Source organism: Salmo salar, unplaced genomic scaffold (genome assembly GCF_965601325.2).
Source record: "Salmo salar unplaced genomic scaffold, fSalSal1 ptg000257l, whole genome shotgun sequence".
Classification (NCBI taxonomy): domain Eukaryota; kingdom Metazoa; phylum Chordata; class Actinopteri; order Salmoniformes; family Salmonidae; genus Salmo; species Salmo salar.
This window is the reverse complement of record NW_027675339.1, coordinates 1371310-1392055: the sequence shown is the minus strand read 5'-3', so window position 1 is coordinate 1392055 and position 20746 is coordinate 1371310. Positions and strand designations below refer to the sequence as shown.

Sequence of the window (20746 nt, the reverse complement as noted above, 5' to 3'; positions counted from 1 at the left end):
AGGATGAACCAGGACTAGAATACAGTATATACATATGAAGTGGACAGCAGTAGTTATATAGGATGAACCATGATTAAAATACAGTATATACATATGAAGTAGACAGCAGTAGTTATATAGGATGAACCATGACTACAATACAGTATATACATATGAAGTAGACAGCAGTAGTTATATAGGATGAACCATGACTAGAATACAGTATATACATATGAAGTGGACAGCAGTAGTTATATAGGATGAACCATGACTAGAATACAGTATATACATATGAAGTGGACAGCAGTAGTTATATAGGATGAACCATGACTAGAATACAGTATATACATATGAAGTGGACAGCAGTAGTTATATAGGATGAACCAGGACTAGAATACAGTATATACATATGAAGTGGACAGCAGTAGTTATATAGGATGAACCATGACTACAATACAGTATATACATATGAAGTAGACAGCAGTAGTTATATAGGATGAACCAGGACTAGAATACAGTATATACATATGAAGTGGACAGCAGTAGTTATATAGGATGAACCAGGACTTGAATACAGTATATACATGTGAAGTGGACAGCAGTAGTTATATAGGATGAACCATGACTAGAATACAGTATATACATATGAAGTGGACAGCAGTAGTTATATAGGATGAACCATGACTAGAATACAGTATATACATATGAAGTGGACAGCAGTAGTTATATAGGATGAACCAGGACTAGAATACAGTATATACATATGAAGTGGACAGCAGTAGTTATATAGGATGAACCATGACTAGAATACAGTATATACATATGAAGTGGACAGCAGTAGTTATATAGGATGAACCAGGACTAGAATACAGTATATACATATGAAGTAGACAGCAGTAGTTATATAGGATGAACCATGACTAGAATACAGTATATACATATGAAGTGGACAGCAGTAGTTATATAGGATGAACCATGACTAGAATACAGTATATACATATGAAGTGGGCAGCAGTAGTTATATAGGATGAACCATGACTAGAATACAGTATATTCATATGAAGTGGACAGCAGTAGTTATATAGGATGAACCATGACTAGAATACAGTATATACATATGAAGTGGACAGCAGTAGTTATATAGGATGAACCATGACTAGAATACAGTATATACATATGAAGTGGGCAGCAGTAGTTATATAGGATGAACCATGACTAGAATACAGTATATACATATGAAGTGGACAGCAGTAGTTATATAGGATGAACCATGATTAAAATACAGTATATACATATGAAGTAGACAGCAGTAGTTATATAGGATGAACCATGACTACAATACAGTATATACATATGAAGTAGACAGCAGTAGTTATATAGGATGAACCAGGACTAGAATACAGTATATACATATGAAGTGGACAGCAGTAGTTATATAGGATGAACCAGGACTAGAATACAGTATATACATATGAAGTGGATAGCAGTAGTTATATAGGATGAACCAGGACTAGAATACAGTATATACATATGAAGTGGACAGCAGTAGTTATATAGGATGAACCATGACTACAATACAGTATATACATATGAAGTAGACAGCAGTAGTTATATAGGATGAACCAGGACTAGAATACAGTATATACATATGAAGTGGATAGCAGTAGTTATATAGGATGAACCAGGACTTGAATACAGTATATACATATGAAGTGGACAGCAGTAGTTATATAGGATGAACCATGACTAGAATACAGTATATACATATGAAGTGGACAGCAGTAGTTATATAGGATGAACCATGACTAGAATACAGTATATACATATGAAGTGGACAGCAGTAGTTATATAGGATGAACCAGGACTGGAATACAGTATATACATATGAAGTGGACAGCAGTAGTTATATAGGATGAACCATGACTGGAATACAGTATATACATATGAAGTGGACAGCAGTAGTTATATAGGATGAACCATGACTAGAATACAGTATATACATATGAAGTGGACAGCAGTAGTTATATAGGATGAACCATGACTAGAATACAGTATATACATATGAAGTGGACAGCAGTAGTTATATAGGATGAACCAGGACTAGAATACAGTATATACATATGAAGTGGACAGCAGTAGTTATATAGGATGAACCATGACTAGAATACAGTATATACATATGAAGTGGGCAGCAGTAGTTATATAGGATGAACCAGGACTAGAATACAGTATATACATATGAAGTGGACAGCAGTAGTTATATAGGATGAACCATGACTAGAATACAGTATATACATATGAAGTGGACAGCAGTAGTTATATAGGATGAACCATGATTAAAATACAGTATATACATATGAAGTAGACAGCAGTAGTTATATAGGATGAACCATGACTACAATACAGTATATACATATGAAGTAGACAGCAGTAGTTATATAGGATGAACCAGGACTAGAATACAGTATATACATATGAAGTGGATAGCAGTAGTTATATAGGATGAACCAGGACTAGAATACAGTATATACATATGAAGTGGACAGCAGTAGTTATATAGGATGAACCATGACTACAATACAGTATATACATATGAAGTAGACAGCAGTAGTTATATAGGATGAACCAGGACTAGAATACAGTATATACATATGAAGTGGATAGCAGTAGTTATATAGGATGAACCAGGACTTGAATACAGTATATACATATGAAGTGGACAGCAGTAGTTATATAGGATGAACCATGACTAGAATACAGTATATACATATGAAGTGGACAGCAGTAGTTATATAGGATGAACCATGACTAGAATACAGTATATACATATGAAGTGGACAGCAGTAGTTATATAGGATGAACCAGGACTAGAATACAGTATATACATATGAAGTGGACAGCAGTAGTTATATAGGATGAACCATGACTGGAATACAGTATATACATATGAAGTGGACAGCAGTAGTTATATAGGATGAACCAGGACTAGAATACAGTATACTGTAGGTTCTCCTGTCTTACTTTCTGTCATGTTGAGATGGGTTCTTCTTGAGAGAACTAACCCAAAATTAGTCGAAAGGCTAAGTGATTCTCTTCCTGAGAAGAAGCTGACAGCCTTCAAACAGAGCAAAAAAAGTGGTCCCAAACAATATGTCAAAATGAATAAAAAAATGATACAGCTGTCTTTAATAAGATCAAACTGAACTAACTGCTATCTTGAAATGTTGAAAAAGTGTTTTTAAATAGGCATCATATCATTTGAAAATTAGTTGAAAGGCTAAGTGATTCTCTTCCTGACAAGAAGTTGACAGCCTTCAAACATAGTGCAAAAAAAGTGGGCATGAACATAGAATATTTTTGGGTCAAAAAAAATAATATACAGCTGTCTTTAATAAGATCAAACTGAACTAACTGCTATCTTGAAATGTTGAAAAAGTGTTTTTAAATAGCTCAGTCTTATCACTCAATATGATTCAAAATCTGTCACTTCCAGGAGTGCTCATTTTGTCAAAAATGAAAAAATGAAAAAATTAACAACTCACAGCTGTGTTAATAGACCCAACTCAAACATCTGCTATCTTGAAATGTCCAAAAAAGGTATTTAAATGGGCCTACCAGACATCTTCTGGAGAGAAGATAAGGTCAGGGACTCCTGTCTTACTCTCCGTCATGTTGAAATAGGTTCTCCTGTCTTACTCTCCGTCATGTTGAAATAGGTTCTCCTGTCTTACTCTCTGTCATGTTGAAATAGGTTCTCCTGTCTTACTCTCCGTCATGTTGAAATAGGTTCTCCTGTCTTACTCTCTGTCATGTTGAAATAGGTTCTCCTGTCTTACTCTCCGTCATGTTGAAATAGGTTCTCCTGTCTTACTCTCTGTCATGTTGAAATAGGGACTCCTGACTTACTTTCTGTCATGTTCAGATGGGTTAGTTCTTCTTGAGAGAACTAACCCAAAATTAGTTGAAAGGCTAAGTGATTCTCTTCCTGACAAGAAGCTGACAGCCTTCAAACAGAGCAAAAAAAGTGGTCCCAAACAATATGTCAAAATGAATAAAAAAAATGAAACAGCTGTCTTTAATAAGATCAAACTGAACTAACTGCTATCTTGAAATGTTGAAAAAGTGTTTTTAAATAGGCATCCTATCATTTGACTTCCAGACAGTTGTAGAATGTTTGCCAAGGCTCATTGTAAGAGCTGTAAAGAGAGAGGGACTCGGAGAGAGAACAGGTAGAACCTGATATGTAAATGAGCAGAGCAAACGAAAGTAACTTTCGACGACCGAATGATCATTCAGACTCTGTTTCTATTGAGAGATAAAAGGTAAGACGACGATTGTTATGTGTATTAATATAGTTGGTGATATTGTTATGTGTATTCATATAGTTGATGATATTGTTGTGTGTATTAATATAGTTGGTGATATTGTTATGTGTATTAATATAGTTGATGATATTGTTGTGTGTATTCATATAGTTGATGGTATTATTATGTGTATTCATATAGTTGATGATATTGTTGTGTGTATTCATATAGTTGATGGTATTGTTATGTCTATTCATATAGTTGGTGATATTGTTGTGTGTATTAATATAGTTGATGGTATTGTTGTGTGTATTAATATAGTTGATGATATTGTTGTGTGTATTAATATAGTTGATGATATTGTTGTGTGTATTCATATAGTTGATGGTATTGTTATGTCTATTCATATAGTTGGTGATATTGTTATGTGTATTAATATAGTTAATTATGTTTTTGGTGGACAGTGTTATAATATTCCTACTCTCTTTAGATCCGTGGGGTGAATTCGTTCTGTGCCCATCTGTGTGCCCCAGGGTGATCGCTCCTACACTATCTACAATCTAAAAGGGTTCTTTGGCTGTCCCCATAGGAGAACCCTTTGTAGAACCCTTTTTTTGGTACTAGGTAGAACACTTCTGGGTTCCGTGAAGAACCCTTTCCACAGAGGGTTCTACATGGAAGCCAGAAGGGTTCTACCTGGAACCCAAAAGCGTTCTCCTATGGGGACGGCAGGAGCACCCGTTTGGAACCCTTTATTCTAAGAGTGTACTGTATCATAGGTCTATAGACTTGTCTTCTCAAAACAGGCTTAAAACACAACAAGTAACAAACAAACATGTTCTCTTTATAATCTACAGTTAACTCCTTTCACTCAGGAAGGTATGTTGTGTGAAAGAGAGACTAATAAATATTGTTCGAGAGACTAACAACAACTTACACTTCCTAAAAACAGGTTGTGTGTATTCATTAGTGCCCACCGTAGCAAAACTTTTCGCAACAGAAACCGTTTAGGTCACGTTGTACAGCGTTTAGAGTAAACGGTTTATGTTTTATTTAACATCTTAAAACTGTTGGCTGTGGAGTAAACTAATGAATACAACCCAGGTTGTTGCCTACAACTCGACATGTTGATACCTGCCTCTTGCTGAAACCTGAACGTAGCCTGAGGGGTATACTATGATACAGGCTTGATATACTGGTTTTCTAAAGCTAGCCAGCTTCAGTTAGCTTCACATTCCAGCTCAGGCCTCACCCATCAGAATATTCAGAACAGAACAGAAAAAAATCGCAATGAAGTTTCAAGGTGAGAATCCTGCCAGGGATTATTGTAAAGTGTGTAGATAAATTAAATGTAATGTTAGTACAGTGAATGACAGTAAAACACTCCTAACAGTCTACTACTACTGAGACAGGTTGGTGTAATGTTAGTATAGTGAATGACAGTAAAACACTCCTAACAGTCTACTACTACTGAGACAGAAAACTCAAGTCTGAAATTTCTAAGTGGAAATTACAAACTTCAGAAGCCTTTTTAAACCTAAAATTCACTACAAGTTTTACATTTCCTGCATTGCTGGAAAGTTATTCTGCAGTGGGGGGTGATCAAATTAAGATCCTACATCTGTACACATAATTGTACATGGGGATATGTATGGGGGTCTATAACATCCAATCACAGAGGTTTACATCAGCTGACAGTTGCAATGTTATTGCTAATAACTCAAACTGCCCTTTTCAGATAAAGACATAAACTCTGTACAGATGTAGGATCTTAATTTGATCACCCTGTTGCAGAAAAACTAAACTTGTAGTGTATTTGAGTGTAATTAAACTTTAGAAAAGGTTTCTGAAGATGATAAATTCCACATTTCCATTTTAAAACTGTTCATTAATTATAATCCACACAATAATTCAAATGTCCTGTTTCTGCAGGATTATTTTCCAGGTGTAGCAAACTGGCTCAAATTAAGATCCAACATCTGCAGCAATATACCTCTCTCTAATGTATATGGCTCTATTGAGATTCACTTTTGACCATTTGACATCTTGTATTTACTGTTGTTTAGGCTGGTTGAATGAGCTGCCTGTGAAAGCTACTTCATCTGCAAGAAAACAGGCGGCTGCACCAGTGACTGTCAGAAGTTTTGTGATTTCCTCATATGAACGTGAAAGTAAGTGTGTAGTCTACGCAGTTACAAAATGGCTGTTGAAACTGTGGCACATATTTCTCAGTAACATTGAATAAATGTGTTGGTATGTAGGAAAGACGGGCAGACTCTCGTACTGTTGGTCTAGACTACCTACAAACTATTATAAGGCTATGATCACTTATCATGCCGACAAACCTGATGGTCTCTGTGAACTGATCTGAACAGGTTTAGACTGGTCATCTATGATATGTAGGTTATATACAGTACATTCTCTGTCCTGCAACTGGTAGGACTATAACATTATGTTGATCTGAACAGGTTTAGACTGGTCATCTATGATATGTAGGTTATATACAGTACATTCTCTGTCCTGCTACTGGTAGGACTATAACATTATGTTGATCTGAACAGGTTTAGACTGGTCATCTATGATATGTAGGTTATATACAGTACATTCTCTGTCCTGCTACTGGTAGGACTATAACATTATGTTGATCTGAACAGGTTTAGACTGGTCATCTATGATATGTAGGTTATATACAGTACATTCTCTGTCCTGCTACTGGTAGGACTATAACATTATGTTGATCTGAACAGGTTTAGACTGGTCATCTATGATATGTAGGTTATATACAGTACATTCTCTGTCCTGCTACTGGTAGGACTATAACATTATGTTGATCTGAACAGGTTTAGACTGGTCATCTATGATATGTAGGCTATAGCCGAGGTATAGACCTTGATCTGCATATCACTAACAAACTGCTATTATGCATTATAACCTAGTCTACTTTACATAATATAACCTCTCTCACTTGATGCAAAAAACCTTTCTGAAAGGATCAACAATTTCCTCCTCGGATCAATCATGTCTGTTTTAGCCCTTCTGTCTACATTCTCAGATACGTTTAGAAAAGAACAGATTGAAAGACAATAAATAGTCAACTGTTAGTGAATACAAATACGTGTGAGACATGGCCTTGTGTTGCTGTACTGTCTATAACTACCGTAACAAACAGTGACTTATTATTATTATTGTTATTGTTGCTGTACTGTCTATAACTACCTTAACAAACAGTGACTTATTATTATTATTATTATTATTATTATTATTATTGTTGTTGCTGTTCTGTCTATAACTACCTTAACAAACAGTGACTTATTATTATTATTGTTATTATTATTATTGTTGTTGTTGTTCTGTCTATAACTACCTTAACAAACAGTGAATTATTATTATTATTATTATTATTATTATTATTATTGTTGTTGCTGTTCTGTCTATAACTACCTTAACAAACAGTGAATTATTATTATTATTATTATTATTATTATTATTATTGTTATTATTATTGTTGCTGTTCTGTCTATAACTACCTTAACAAACAGTGACTTAATATAATTATTATTATTATTATTATTATTATTATTGTTATTATTATTATTATTATTATTGTTATTGTTGCTGTACTGTCTATAACTACCTTAACAAACAGTGACTTATTATTATTATTATTATTATTATTATTATTATTATTATTGTTGTTGCTGTACTGTCTATAACTACCTTAACAAACAGTGACTTATTATTATTATTATTATTATTATTATTATTGTTGCTGTACTGTCTATAACTACCTTAATAAACAGTGACTTATTATTATTATTATTATTATATTTATTGTTGCTGTACTGTCTATAACTACCTTAACAAACAGTGACTTATTATTATTATTGACAGTTACCATGGAGATGAAATGTCACAACAACATGTTAATGTGATGCATTAAATCACCTGACTGTTTCTATGTCTGTTAGTAAATGTTTTATTTCTCTAAGAGATAATGAATACATGAGAACAATTGACAATCAATAATTAGTTGTCACTGTGTTAACCACAACCAACATGCTGGATCTCTGTTTAGTTGTCACTGTGTTAACCACAACCAACATGCTGGATCTCTGTTTAGTTGTCACTGTGTTAACCACAACCAACATGTTGGATCTCTGTTCAGGGGTCCTGTCTCTAAAATGAGTCTCTCTGGGGAGAGGAAGGAGGGGGACCCTGCCTCTAAAATGAGTCTCTCTGGGGAACATGACACCAAATCTAAGAGGTGAGATGACAATTTTGTTTAAGAATTATTAATAGTTTATTTCAAAAATGATATTTCCAAAAATGTTCACGTTTGTTTTTAAATCAGAAATGGTTGCTAATGGGTACCTTCAATATTACTGTTCTCAGATTTTTAATTAATAGCTTAGGATTGTGTATAATATTTTTGTATTGCAAAACGCTATACATCCATTGTTTAGCTGGAACACCCGAGATGCCTAATTTAGGATAATTTTTTAACAACGTGATGTTGCGCTCCAAAGAGATAACTTGAAATAACATGATGTAGAAAATTAAATAATCAAATGTTTATGTGTTTATTATACACTCTTAGAAAAGAAGGTTCCTTATAGAACCAAAAAGGCTTCTATCACTTCCTTAATATATGGAATCACTAAAAGTTATATATATTTTTGGGTTCAGTGAAGAAGAATCTCTAGAGTTCTGATCAACGAATGGTGATTGTTTTGAGGATGTGAACCCAGCAGCCCTCCAGTGGTCAGATCAATTCCACCTGTTTATTTCAGCACTCGGCCCAGGATTCGAACCAGCCACCTTTCAAACACAGGTTCAAATCCTGCCACAGCTCCAACTCCTTAGCCTCTGGGTGAAAACCAGAGATAATCTTCAGAAATAAGCATGAGTTAATCTGCCAAAATGAAGACAAAATGCTATGCAGACATACATGGTATCACTTGTGATACATAAATATTATACATACATATTATACATAAATATTACACATAAATATCATACATAAATATTATACATAAATATTATAAATAAATATTACACATACATATTATTCATAAATAATTTCCAAAAGCACAAGACATACTGTTGCATGTAGGTCTATATTATTAATGGATTGATCATATAGAAATAGAAAACAATATTTTTACTACCCCAAAGTATTTACATGTGGTGCAGGAACCACTGACTCGCTGCATTATTCTATAGTATTATCAAGACACCTGCTGTTAACTCTTAACTACTTAGGACAGCTCACGAGGTGTCCTAAATATCTGCTGACTAGGTGGGAGTAGAGACTTCATGCATAGCTTTAATTTATACCCAGAAGTGTAAAATGTCTGTATTCTCAGCACTTATACGACCAATTTTCTACTCTGAGACGCTTTGTGGATATGGGCCCAGATCTCAAAATATTGTTGCAATAAATGTTTGTTTAACATAGAGAAAAATGAATATTACTAATGTAACCCACTGTAAAGACTGGGTTTAGTTGATTGTGTGGCACTGCTCTTGTCCGCGTTCTGGAACTGTCCCCGTCCCCGTACAGAACTGTCCACGTCCCCATACTGTGTGGCGCCAAACATATTGTCAGGTTACGTGCAGAGTTGGCTGAGGTGATCTTGGGGAATAATGACAGAGTTTGTTACAGTGTTGAGACACCGAAGTTTATTGTTCAATTTGCTTTTGGTTTACGGTCAGGGACAGTATGAGTGTAGCCAGATCCTTTTCACTCTCTATCCTTGTTTCATTTTGTGGTTCACCGGATTCGTCATCATCATCGAGACAAACGACAGATGAACGTCCTGCTAGCTAGCCAAGCTAGTCGGTACAGCTAGGTATGCTAGCTAGCTACTCTACCAGCAGCATCATAGTTATCCTAGCTAGTCGGTACAGCTAGGTAAGCTAGCTAGCTACTCTACCAGCAGCATCCTAGTTATCCTCGCTAGTCGGTACAGCTAGGTAAGCTAGCTAGCTACTCTACCAGCAGCATCCTAGTTATCCAAGCTAGTCGGTACAGCTGGGTAAGCTAGCTAGCTACTCTACCAGCAGCATCCTAGTTATCCTAGCTAGTCGGTACAGCTAGGTAAGCTAGCTAGCTACTATACCAGCAGCATCCTAGTTATCCTAGCTAGCCGGTACAGCTAGGTAAGCTAGCTAGCTACTCTACCAGCAGCATCCTAGTTATCCTCGCTAGTCGGTACAGCTAGGTAAGCTAGCTAGCTACTCTACCAGCAGCATCCTAGTTATCCTAGCTAGTCGGTACAGCAGGTAAACTAGCTAGCTACTCTACCAGCAGCATCCTAGTTATCCTATCCTCCCTCTCTCGTTGACGGATGCTGGCTACCTCTGTCCGGTTCTCCTCTCTTCACTAGATGGACGGTAACTTTAGTGTTTAACCCCTCTGTATCCAATGACTAAACTTTTGAATATTATTTTCGGGGCGCCTCAAGTAGGCTGGACACATTCCATATTTTTTTTAAATTCTCAGCTGCCTCACCAACGTCTGAATGTGCATTAACCTGTTGGGTCTAGGGGGCAGCATTTGCACGTCTGGATAAAAAAAATGTACCCGATTTAATCTGGTTACTAATCCTACCCAGTAACTAGAATATGCATATACTTATTATATATGGATAGAAAACACTCTAAAGTTTCCAAAACTGTTTGAATGGTGTCTGTGAGTATAACAGAACTCATTTGGCAGGCAAAACCCTGAGACATTTTCTGACAGGAAGTGGATACCTGATGTGTTGTATTGAGTTTAAACCTATCCCATTGAAAAACACAGGGGTTTAGGAATATTTTGGCACTTCCTATTGCTTCCACTAGATGTCACCAGCCTTTACAAAGTGTTTTGAGTCTTCTGGAGGGAGATCTGACCGAACAAGAGCCATGGAACGGTGATGTCCCATTAGACACCTGGCGCGCTACTTCATGTTGGGTACCCTCGTTCCAATACGTTATAAAAGGCTATGCATTCGTCCACCTTGAATATTATTCATGTTCTGGTTAAAAAAGGCCCTAATGATTTATGCTATACAACGTTTGACATGTTTGAACGAACGGAAATATATTTTTTCCCCTCGTTCATGACGAGAAGTCCGGCTGGCTTACATCATGTGCTAACGAGACGGAGATTTTTGGACATAAATGATGAGCTTTTTTGAACAAAACTACATTCGTTATGGACCTGTGATACCTGGAAGTGACATCTGATGAAGAGAATCAAAGGTAATGGATTATTTACATAGTATTTTCGATTTTAGATCTCCCCAACATGACGTCTAGTCTGTATCGCAACGCGTATTTTTCTGGGCACAGTGCTCAGATTATTGCAAAGTGTGATTTCCCAGTAAGGTTATTTTTAAATCTGGCAAGTTGATTGCGTTCAAAAGATGTAAATCTATAATTCTTTAAATGACAATATAATATTTTACCAATGTTTTCTAATTTTAATTATTTAATTTGTGACGCTGACTTGACTGCCGGTTATTGGAGGGAAACGATTTCCTCAACATCAATGCCATAGTAAAACGCTGTTTTTGTATATAAATATGAACTTGATAGAACTAAAAATGCATGCATTGTCTAACATAATGTCCTAGGAGTGTCATCTGATGGAGATTGTAAAAGGTTAGTGTATCATTTTAGCTGGTTTTATGGTTTTGGTGACCCTGTCTTTGACTTGACAAAACATTACACACAACTCTTGTAAATGTACTGTCCTAACATACTCTAAATTTATGCTTTCGCCGTAAAACCTTTTTGAAATCGTAAAACGTGGTTAGATTAAGGAGATGTTTATCTTTCAAATGGTGTAACATAGTTGTATTTTTGAAAAATTTGAATTTTGACATTTATTTGGATTCAAATTTGCCGCTCTTGAAATGCACCTGCTGTTGATGGAGTGCACCACGGGTGGCACGCTAGCGTCCCACCTAGCCCCAAGAGGTTAATAACTTTTAATTGCTAAATATTTCCAATAGATGGCAGCATAAGACCACAAAGCATCAGTTATAGGCTACAAGCAGCAGTATGATTGACATAAAATAGCATGCAACCACAGACTATATGTCCCATGATTTTCTAAAATGGTCACTCATTAACATGACTTTAGTTAGCTATATATCTCGTTTTAGGGCTGTGTTGCTTTTGGGAGAGCAAAATAATAGTGACTATAGCAGGTATTGAACCCCGGGTAAATTATCACTAGTCAGAACCTCAACCTCAGTATACATGCATTATAAAAAGTCATCTTAATATCTGATATTGCGAGTAAACAACCTCGGAATAGAAAAGACAAGAGTGCGCCTTCCAGCCCACCAATAAATTACATAATTCAACCCTCTCGGTTAGTAAATTTACCTCAACATGCCCCTGGAGAAGGCAGAGCGACGACACCAGCTTTTTACCGGGGCTGAGTTGACTACTAGAGAGAGAAGGCAGAGTGAAGACACCAGCTTTTTACCGGGGCTGAGTTGACTACTAGAGAGAGAAGGCAGAGTGAAGACACCAGCTTTTTACTGGGGCTGAGTTGACTACTAGAGAGAGAAGACAGAGTGGCTCGATGCTGGTTGATGAATTTGACAATGAATGTACCAGGAAAATACGTTTTTCTCAACCAGAGGTGTCTGAATTAATGTTCAGGCTTATTGATAATCGTTATAGTAATGAAGTATAATTTCAAACATGAGCATAAAAACAGGTAATAATAAACATGAATCATCATTATATTACTTCACAGTAATCTGTTAAATGCTTTTTCAGTCCTTCCTCTTGCGTTAGCAGTGTGGAAAGGGACAGAAAGAAGCGTGGGGAGTGGTGGTGTATCCAGGGAGAAAACTAAACTAATATTCTGAAATATCATTTGTGGTCTTATGCTGCCATCTATTGGAATTATGTAGCAACTGCAGTAGTACTGAATAATGTGTAATTCTTTACTAAAGTAGTAATTACTCAGAATCGCAAAATATAACATTTTCTAGTTCTTTTTACCACTTATAATAAAATAAAATGTTTATAGCATAACAAAATTAAACTGACATAAAACAAAAACACCATACATTTAGTTAATTATATATATAACAACTATTTATTTAGATGGGTGACATTATCTGCCAAAGTAACAGCCCTGTAGACAAAGAAGAGCTCTCCAGTAGGTACCAAAACATTCAAAGGACATTTTCTCAAAAGTGAGGTTCCAAGTTTATTAACATTCAAAGCAGAATTACTTTCCCATTGTTCCTCAACTGCAGTGTCTGATATATCATTTTCTAGCTCTGAGTCTCTACTTTTATCCAACATAAAAACACAATTAATATTTGTCTCTCTGAAATGAAATCATTAAGTGATAGATTTTAAACAAATACATGTCTGTCATTGATCAACCCCATGTCATGATTAGATAGTGAAAAACACACCAATCTCATTAATAATTTCTTTAAACAATAAAAGCTAATTTACCAACATTTCTGTAAAGTGATATGTTGCGTTTTGGAATTAAACTCTTCTTATGTTTCCCATCTGAGATCAGAGTAGATGAGAGATGTAATGTTTGTCTCTGTTGTGTTGAAGACTAATCAAGCAGGAGAGACCAGCCTCCCCTGTTCCCAGCTGTGTGTCCATGAAGAGTGACCAGTCTATGTATCGTCCTATACAGTTTAGAGAGGGAGACTTTTCTACTGAACAAAGGTAAGAAGAACTCATGGGTCATGGTCAGTGAGTTAAACAATACTGTCTCTAGTCATTTCTCCTCTCACATTTTCACATTTCTTTTTGTAGTTTTCATAATCCATAGGCTAATACTTTAGTCCATTTTCATAGTCCTAAAACAATATTAAACAAACACAATATTCCCTCCGTGTGTGTGTGTGTCTCTCTGTCTGTCTATCTATCTGTCTGTCTCTTTGCCTGTCTCTCTGTCTGTGTGTATTTTGCTCTCTGTCTGTCTGTCTGTCTGTCTGTCTGTCTGTCTGTCTGTCTGTCTGTCTGTCTGTCTGTCTGTCTGTCTGTCTGTCTGTCTGTGTATCTATCTCCGTCTGTCTGTGTATCTGTCTGTCTGTCTGTCTGTCTGTCTGACTGTCTGTCTGTCTGTCTGTCTGTCTGTCTGTCTGTCTGTCTGTCTGTCTGTCTGTCTGTCTGTCTGTCTGTCTGTCTGTCTGTCTGTCTGTCTGTCTGTCTGTCTGTCTGTCTGTGTATCTATCTCCGTCTGTCTGTGTATCTGTCTGTCTGTCTGTCTGTCTGTCTGTCTGTCTGTCTGTCTGTCTGTCTGTCTGTGTATCTATCTCCGTCTGTCTGTCTGTCTGTCTGTCTGTCTGTCTGTCTGTCTGTCTGTCTGTCTGTCTGTCTGTCTGTCTGTCTGTCTGTCTGTCTGTCTGTCTGTCTGTCTGTGTATCTATCTCCGTCTGTCTGTCTGTCTGTCTGTCTGTCTGTCTGTCTGTCTGTCTGTCTGTCTGTCTGTCTGTCTGTCTGTCTGTCTGTCTGTCTGTCTGTCTGTCTGTCTGTCTGTCTGTCTGATCCAGAGCTCTTCTTATGTTTCCCAACTGAGATCAGAGTAGATGAGAAATGTAATGTTTGTCTCTGTTGTGTTGAAGTCCAATCAAGCAGGAGAGACCAGCCTCCCCTGTACCCAGCTGTGTGTCCATGAAGAGTGAGCAGTCTATGGCGCCTCCTATATCCTTTAGAGAGGGAGACTTTTCTACTGAACAAAGGTAAGAAGAACTCATGGGTCATGGTCAGTGAGTTAAACAACACTGTCTCTAGTCATTTCTCCTCTCACATTTTCACATTTATTTTGTTGTTTTCATAATCCATAGACTAATCCTTTAGTCCATTTTCATAGTCCTAAAACAATATTAAACAAACACAACATTCCCTCCGTGTGTGTGTGTGTGTGTGTGTGTGTGTGTGTGTGTGTGTGTGTGTGTGTGTGTGTGTGTGTGTGTGTGTGTGTGTGTGTGTGTGTGTGTGTGTGTGTGTGTGTGTGTGTGTGTGTGTGTGTGTGTGTGTGTGTGTGTACTCCCTGGATGAGGAGATGTAATCTCATGTTTTGTCCACAGAAACCAACAGGAGAGATCAGAGTCAGAGATTCTCAGTGGTCAGTCTTCCCAGAGTCATCAAACAGACCTGGACTCTATATTCAGTGTATGTGGTCCTGTTATGTACATTTGTTTTTGTTTACCTCAAGTAAAGTTGATCTGTCAATTATTCATTAATGTGTTAATGAGAAAGCATTTCTTCTCTTGCTTAACTTATTTACTTGATTTATTTTAGTTGCTTGAAGAGAAAATGATGACATTTGTGAAGAACGAGCTGAAGATGTTCAAGAGGATTCTTAGTCCAGAACTCCCAGAAGGCTTTGAGAGTCAGAAGCAGGATGAGGAAGTGGTGCATGCTGAAGATGAGAAGCAGGAGAGCAGTGCCAGAGAGGGGGCTCTGAAGATCACACTGCACGTCCTGAGGAAAATGAACCAGAAGGAGCTTGCTGACACACTGGAGAAATGTAAGATCTGTCTGCCTCATGTTGAATGCTGTTTTATAACATTTAAAAGCTGTAGCTAAAGTACAGCTAAAGTAGCTGAGTAACTCAATGATATTGTAGCAGCCTTAACACAACACCTAGTGACCTCATCAAGTAGCAGAAGGGATGTGTTGTGTTGATTAATTTAGAGAGAGAGACAGAGACAGAGAGACAACATTAATAATACCATCAATAATACCAATAATTACATTATCAGTCACACCAGTCTGTAATGCATTATGAAAACATTTAAACAGTCAGTTAAGAGAATAAATGATTATAATTTAAAATGTTATAACAGTCCTACAATACTGTAGACATTAAAGCAGATGTAATATTAATATCCTCTGTGTTATTTCTTCATTCAGATGAGCTTGCTGTGATTTGCCAACGTGAACTCAAATCTAATCTAAAGAAGAAGTTTCAATGTGTATTTGAGGGGATCGCTAAACAAGGAAACCCAACACTTCTCAATAAGATCTACACAGAGCTCTACATCACAGAGGGTGGAACAGGAGAGGTCAATAATGAACATGAGCTGAGACAGATTGAGACAACAACCAGGAAACAAGCAAGACCAGAGACTGCAGTCAAATGTAACGACATCTTCAAACCCTTAACTGGACAAGACAAACTTATCAGAACTGTGCTGACAAAGGGAGTCGCTGGCATTGGAAAAACAGTCTCTGTGCAGAAGTTCATTCTGGACTGGGCTGAAGGAAAAGCCAATCAGGATGTTCAATTTGTGTTTTCAATCCCTTTTCGGGAGCTGAATTTGATGAAAGGGGACAAACACACTTTGATTGAACTTGTCAATCACTTCTCAATGGAAACCAAACAATCAAGAATCTCCATCTACAACAAGTACAAAGTTGTGTTAATCTTTGATGGTCTGGATGAGTGCCGACTGCCCCTAGACTTCCAGAAGAACAAGATCTGTTGTGACGTCACAGAGTCAACCTCAGTGGATGTTCTGCTGACAAATCTCATCAAGGGAAATCTGCTTCCCTCTGCTCTCCTCTGGATAACTACCCGACCTGCAGCAGCCAATAAGATCCCTTCAGGGTGTGTTGACCAGGTGACAGAGGTACGAGGGTTCAATGACCCACAGAAGGAGGAGTACTTCAGAAAGAGATTCAGTGATGAGGAGCTGGCCAGCAGAATCATCTCACACATAAAGACATCAAGGAGCCTCCACATCATGTGCCACATTCCAGTCTTCTGTTGGATTTCTGCAACAGTCCTCGAACACATGCTGAAACATAAGAGAGAAGAGATGCCCAAGACTCTGACTGAGATGTACACACACCTTGTGGTGTTTCATACCAAACAGAAGAATGAAAAGTATCTTGGGAAAGAAGAGACAGATCCACACTTGAATAATGAGAGCATTCTGTCACTGGGAAAACTGGCTTTTCAACAGCTAGTGAAGGGCAATCTGATTTTCTATGAAGAAGACCTGAAAGAGGCTGGCATTGATGTCAATGAAGCCTCAGTGTACTCAGGATTGTGCACACAGCTCTTTAAAGAGGAATGTGGGCTGTACCAGGACAAGGTGTACTGCTTCGTTCATCTGAGCATTCAGGAGTTTCTGGCTGCTGTATATGTGTTCCTCTCATTCATCAACAAAAATGAGAATCTCGTGGACAAACAGCAAACAAATTCCAGTATCTTTTCTCTGCTGTACAGAGACAAGTCTGAAGTTACTGTCTACAAGAGTGCTGTGGATAAAGCCTTACAAAGTGAGATGGGAAACCTGGACCTGTTCCTCCGCTTCCTTCTGGGACTTTCACTGGAGTCCAATCAGAAGCACTTACTAGGTCTACTGACAAAGACAAGAAGCAGCTCACAGAGCCATGAAGAGACAGTCAAGTACATCAAGGAGAAGATCAGGGAGAATCCCTCTCCAGAGAGGAGCATCAATCTGTTCCACTGTCTGAATGAACTGAATGACCATTCTCTAGTGGAGGAGATCCAAAGCTACCTGAGATCAGGAAGTCTCTCAAAACCCAACCTGTCACCTGCACAGTGGTCAGCTCTGGTCTTTGTGTTGCTGACTTCAGAAAAGGAGCTGGATGTGTTTGACCTGAAGAAATACTCCAGATCAGAGGAAGGTCTTCTGAGGCTGCTGCCAGTGTTCAAAGCCTCCAGTGCATTTCTGTGAGTACATAAAATGACATATAAAATCTAATCATCAGGAAGAAATATTCAGGTTAAAGAAAAATATGCATTATAATATGTGTATAATATTACATTGAAAACATTGAATAAATGCATTGATTTTCACATTAGTATAACAATATGACCATACAATTGTAGCTGACGGAAGATGAATCTATATGTTGTTTGAGAGAATAAACCAAATGCATCTTCCATTGTCCTTCAACACTACTGGTGTTAACTAAACAGTGTGTTTGTGAAGTCATGATGATCTCGTTGCAGGCTGTCAGGCTGTGGAGTCACAGAGGAAGGCTGTGCTTCTCTGGTCTCAGCTCTGAGGTCAAACCCCTCACACCTGAGAGAGCTGGACCTGAGCTACAATCACCCAGGAGACTCAGGAGTCAGACTGCTCTCTGCTGGACTGGAGGATCCACACTGCAGACTGGAGAAACTCAAGTATGTAGAGGGTTTATGTCAATGTTCATATCAGACATGTTTGACTTTTCAGGCTAGGTAATACAAACATTCTGACCACCACTTGGACAAAGTTATATGCTGACTGTGTGTCCAGTGTGTGTGTGTGTGTGTGTGTGTGTGTGTGTGTGTGTGTGTGTGTGTGTGTGTGTGTGTGTGTGTGTGTGTGTGTGTGTGTGTGTGTGTGTGTGTGTGTGTGTGTGTGAATAAATGCATTGATTTTCACATTAGTATAACAATATGACCATACAATTCTAGGACACAGAAGAAGAATATATATGTTGTTTGGGAGAATTAACCAAATGCATCTGCCATTGTCCTTCTACACTAAATTAACAATGTGTTTGAAGTCATGATCTCTTTGTCAGGCTGTCAGGCTGTGGAGTCACAGAGGAAGGCTGTGATTCTCTGGTCTCAGCTCTGAGGTTAAACCCCTCACACCTGAGAGAGCTGGACCTGAGTAACAATGACCTGAAGGATTCAGGCGTGAAGCTGGTCTCTGCTGTACTGGGGAATCCCCACTGTAAACTGGAGACTCTGAGGTCAGTATTATCAGATATGAAAGTACTTTATGCATGTAGTTCTCCCATTTGAAAAAGTCGTAATTATTCGGACATATTACTTATAGTGTATTAAAGTAGTCATAAGTTTAGCATGTTGTCCCATATTCCATGCCTGCTGTCACGTTTCTCTAAGACAGAACCCAGAAGCAGACCAGGTGAGTAAAATGAAGGTGAGTATTTATTGGTAGTCTTGATGTGTAATTTGAGTGATCCAGGAGACGGAGCGGCAGCGGAGGTGAGTTGATGAGAGTAGATGGGTGGATTCAATGACGTCACTGTATCCACCGACGGCCAGGCAAGGGAGTTGAATGTTCCGGGAGGATGACTGTAGACAGAGTAAACGGGGGGTGGAGTAACCAGTAACAAGAACAAAACAACAAGACTAGCTCAGGAAACATGAGGCTGTTCGTTGCTAACGATCCAGCAGGGAATGGATGTCAGCTCAGGGCTTATGAAGAGGTGATGATCAGGACCAGGTGTGCAGAAGGTTGATGAGATGCAGGTGTAGGGTAATCACTAGATCTCCCGCCTAACTTCGTCGCCTAGCAACCAGATAGGTTTCTGAACGAAACCTTAGACTCCAAACAGAAAACAGTCAGCTCAGGCAGAAACAGACTCAGGAAGCGGGATTCCTGACACCTGCAGTGAGGCTTGTGATTCTACTAACAAAGATCAAACCCCCTCTGTTATTGTTAATGGTGAGAGGTTAGCATGTGTTGTTGTAGCCTATGTTATTGGTAATGGTGAGAGGTTAGCATGTTTTGTTGTAGCCTCTGTTATTGGTAATGGTGAGAGGTTAGCATGTTTTGTTGTAGCCTCTGTTATAGGTAATGGTGAGAGGTTAGCATGTTTTGTTGTAGCCTCTGTTATTGGTAATGGTGAGAGGTTAGCATGTTTTGTTGTATCCTCTGTTATTGGTAATGGTGAGAGGTTAGCATGTTTTGTTGTAGCCTCTGTTATTGGTAATGGTGAGAGGTTAGCATGTTTTGTTGTAGCCTCTGTTATTGGTAATGGTGAGAGGTTAGCATGTTTTGTTGTAGTCTCTGTTATTGGTAATGGTGAGAGGTTAGCATGTTTTGTTGTAGCCTCTGTTATTGGTAATGGAGAGAGGTTAGCATGTTTTGTTGTATCCTCTGTTATTGGTAATGGTGAGAGGTTAGCATGTTTTGTTGTAGCCTCTGTTATTGGTAATGGTGAGAGGTTAGCATGTTTTGTTGTAGCCACTGTTATTGGTAATGGTGAGAGGTTAGCATGTTTTGTTGTAGCCTCTGTTATTGGTAATGGTGAGAGGTTAGCATGTTTTGTTGTAGCCTCTGTTATTGGTAATGGTGAGAGGTTAGCATGTTTTGTTGTAGCCTCTGTTATTGGTAATGGTGAGAGGTTAGCATGTTTTGTTGTAGCCTCTGTAACTCTCTCACTCATTATTATTCATGATCTTTCTCAATCATGGCAGTCAAAGAATATGGGACCAAATACTTAACTTTTGACTAATTTAATACACTATGAGTGAATTGGTCAGAAAACATATGACTTCTTTAAATAGGGGGACTAGATACATAAAGTGCTTTCATTTTTCTAAATGTTGAAACAGATATGTATTAAAATACCCTCAAATAAAAGGTGACATTGTATACTGTCACCTCATATGAAACATTTGATCTGAAATCCAAAATGTTGGAGTTTAGAGCCACATTTAAAATGTTATCTTCACTGTCAAAATAGATATGTGT

The 20746-nt window shown here is 37.8% G+C and overlaps 1 protein-coding gene across 1 annotated transcript; it reads left to right on the top strand.

Moving 5' to 3' along the window:
* Positions 1-15359: 15359 nt before the first annotated feature.
* On the top strand, positions 15360-18853 carry LOC145867256 (NLR family CARD domain-containing protein 3-like). Its single transcript, XM_082971326.1, has 3 exons — positions 15360-15443; positions 15573-15801; positions 16188-18853. Exons 2-3 carry the CDS (start codon positions 15588-15590, stop codon positions 17981-17983), a joined length of 2010 nt encoding a protein of 669 aa, XP_082827452.1. The 5' UTR covers positions 15360-15443; positions 15573-15587; the 3' UTR covers positions 17984-18853.
* The last annotated feature ends 1893 nt before the right edge of the window (positions 18854-20746 follow it).

Coding starts and splice junctions, on each gene's coding strand:
- LOC145867256 (XM_082971326.1), top strand. CDS start 15,588: ATGATGACATTTGTGAAGAACGAGCTGAAGATGTTCAAGAGGATTCTT. Junction 15,802..16,187: donor TGCTGACACACTGGAGAAAT/GTAAGATCTGTC, acceptor TTCTTCATTCAG/ATGAGCTTGCTGTGATTTGC.